The sequence below is a fragment of the Aplysia californica genome, unplaced genomic scaffold, assembly GCF_000002075.1.
Source record: "Aplysia californica isolate F4 #8 unplaced genomic scaffold, AplCal3.0 scaffold00396, whole genome shotgun sequence".
Taxonomy (NCBI): domain Eukaryota; kingdom Metazoa; phylum Mollusca; class Gastropoda; order Aplysiida; family Aplysiidae; genus Aplysia; species Aplysia californica.
Genome location: NW_004797666.1, coordinates 644,424 through 647,357, shown reverse-complemented (window position 1 = coordinate 647,357; position 2,934 = coordinate 644,424). Strand labels below are relative to the sequence as shown.

The window sequence follows — 2,934 nt, the reverse complement described above, 5'->3', positions numbered from 1 at the left end:
GGGGGGGGGGGTGTGCACGCGACGGGAAGGGTGGTTGGCGGGTGCTCTGGTGTGGTTTCCTCCTTTTTTTCGTATATCAAACATCTATTGTCTTTTTCTTCTTTTGTTTATTATATGTTACTCTTTAGTGAGACTGTGGGTGGTTGGCGGTTGCTCTGGTATGGTTTGCTTCTTCTTTCCAAACATCGTCCTTATCTCCCCTCTTTCATTTTTGGTGGGTGGTTGGCGGGTGCTCTGATGTGGTTTGCTTAGTCTTTCCTATGAAACATCTATCATCCTTATCTCCCCTTCTTCTTTTTTATGTTTGTTACTCTCTTGTATCACCTCTAATCTTCTGGCGCTCATATGACCTTATGCATTTGCGAGCGCCGTAAAACTTCCACTAAAACTAAAACTTTCATTTTTGTGCATTTCTTGTAACACCTCTAATCTTCGGCACTTATATGACCGTATTGTGTTCCAAGTGCCGTAAAACTTTTACTTAAACAGAAAACAGTCTGGTGTGGTTTACTCCTTTTTTTCTTATATCAAACATCTATCTTGCTTTCCTTTTTTTCCTTCTTTTGTTTATCATATTATTATGTTACTCTTTAGTAAGACTACCTAATCTTAGGCACTTATGTCGTCTATTTGGGTTGCAAGTGCCGTAAAAGTCAAACTGATGAAACGTTGTAGTGTTGTACATGCTACAGCGCGGTTGGTTAGAGGGTGCCACTGGTATAGCTTCATCTTTTATATTCCCTCTGTCATTTCTGTCTGTCTGCTTTTATTCTTTCCCTGCACTAAACGACCGTTATCTTATCAATGTGCATCTCGAATTTTTATTTTTTTTTGGGAGGGGTGTTAGTATTTTTTGACTTACATAACCAAAACTACTATGTCAACAGTATCGTAAAACATCTACCAAACCAAAACCCTAATTTGTTTCCCTTTTTCTTCTCTCCCCTCCCATCTTACAGCCATGGACTCCAACATAACGCTGTGGCAGTTCCTGCTGGAGCTGTTGCTAAGCAACCAGCACCAGAACATCATCCACTGGACCAGCCAGGAGGGCGAGTTCAAGCTGGTCAACGCGGAGGAGGTGGCGCGCCTGTGGGGACTGCGCAAGAACAAACACAACATGAACTACGACAAGCTGAGCCGTGCTCTGCGCTATTATTACGATAAGAACATCATCAAGAAGTCGCTGGGACAGAAGTTTGTCTACAAGTTTGTGTCCTTCCCTGAGATTGTCAAGACAGAGACCAAAGTGCCTTTTAAGGTGAGTGTGGTGTTTGTAGGTGTGTGTGTGAGAGAGAGAGAGAGAGTGGAAAGATCCGAGTGGGGAGAGGAGGGGGGAAAGGTTCAAAAGTGCCTTTATAGGTGCGCAATGTGTGTATGTGTTTGGAGGGAATGCATTGGTGCCTTTTAAGATGAATGGAATGTGAAACCAATTAAAAGGAGGCGGGGTGCAAAGATGCCTTTGCATGTGAGTGGTGTGTGTGTGAATCTGCTTTCGAGGCTCTCACCCCATTTTGCTATCAGAGACTTTAAATTCGGAGTTCCTGTAACTCATATAACGTAAAAAGTGTTGATAGAGTCATTAAATCCATCCATTTACTTTATTTTTATCACATCACTGTTTTCTAGAATTTTTTTTTTTTTAAATTCTAACTCAAAAAGCTGTGTTGTTCACAATGCCATGTTTACCTCAATTGTTCTCAGGTGAAAATGGAGACACTGGCCAATGAGTACGGCCAGCGCGTGTTGCCGCATTTTGCCTCGTACAACGCCCACGAGATCAAAGCCAGCCAGGACGCGGCCCTCAAGTACGCCGTGCACAAGCCCGGCCAGCACCACCTAGGGGGAGACGACTCCTGCCACCGGCCGGGGCTCGGCAAACACCACCCGCTGGACCTGGAGAAGCACTCGGTGAGCTCCGACCTGATCCTACAGCAGCAGGAGAGAGACCGCGAGCTGAGGGAAAACCGCGACCCTCGCCTTATGACCTCGCCCAAGTCCCACCACCCCCACCCACACCCTCACTCGCACCACCCCTCGGTGAATTCTGCGGCTGCTGCAGCGGCGGCGTCAGCGCTGTCCGGCTCGCTGTCGTCCCACCCCCCCCGCACCTTGCCATAACCAAACCGACGAGTGACGTGTCTTAATTCAGCAGGCACAGAACAAAATTATAAATAATTGATCGGTCCAGGCTATTTCAAACCTCAACATGGTATCTTTTTGTGCTACCAGCGTACATCGAGGACTGACTGACTACAGCCACATTTATATAGTCTAACTTTCCTCAAGTAAAAGTTCACTTGTGAGCATGAAAGCGATATCTCTGTAAAAATGGGGCCTTATTTGATCCACAAGCTGCGTCTACAAAATAACGGGAAGGAAACAAATTGTTGGAGCAAACCAACTTGACATCAGTTTTTTTTCTGCTTCACCTCTTCTTTTCCAACACGATCAAAATCTTTTAGGAGGCGGCTTAATTGCTCCGAATCTGTCTATCAGGGGCAACCCAGGATGAGTGGGATATAGAATCAAGGCAGATAGATGGAGATACTCCACACAAACAAACAAACAAACAAACAAACAAACAAACAAAGAAACAAACAAACAAACAAACAAACAAACAAACAAACAAACCCAAAAAGCAAACTTACCCATGTGGAAATCGAATTTTCGTCTTCGTTTGTGCCAAATCAAAGCTCCTAATTAAATTACATTACGGATGATTCAGTGCCCCTTAAGCCCCGTTTCCATGTGTACGTATTATAATGCGTAGTGCGAAATGCGTAATGCGTAAGGACCGTTAACATGGAAATTTAACTAAAGTGTGTCCATGTGTGCCTGACGCCTTGTCACACATTTACGAATGCACACACACACAGACTCGCACACACACACACCCACACACACATACACACACACACACACACACACACA

General features: G+C 44.8%; 2 protein-coding genes across 2 annotated transcripts in view; one reads left to right on the top strand and one right to left on the bottom strand.

Annotated features, from left to right (window-relative positions):
* Nucleotides 1-586: 586 nt before the first annotated feature.
* On the top strand, nt 587-2,100 carry LOC101864408 (ETS domain-containing protein Elk-3; the record flags this gene model as incomplete). The annotated part of the gene is given in 2 exon segments (XM_005103918.3): nt 587-1,261; nt 1,705-2,100. Coding segments are annotated over 2 exon segments (696 nt in total), but the record flags the coding sequence as incomplete, so codon positions are not given.
* Nucleotides 2,101-2,274: 174 nt separating this feature from the next.
* LOC118478178 (sodium/potassium/calcium exchanger 1-like) overlaps nt 2,275-2,934 on the bottom strand; it is a 16,786-nt gene continuing 16,126 nt past the window's right edge. Inside the window, exon 4 of the mRNA XM_035971211.1 lies at nt 2,275-2,361. Coding sequence (XP_035827104.1) covers nt 2,275-2,361 — 87 coding nt within the window. The remainder of the gene's footprint in view (nt 2,362-2,934) is intronic.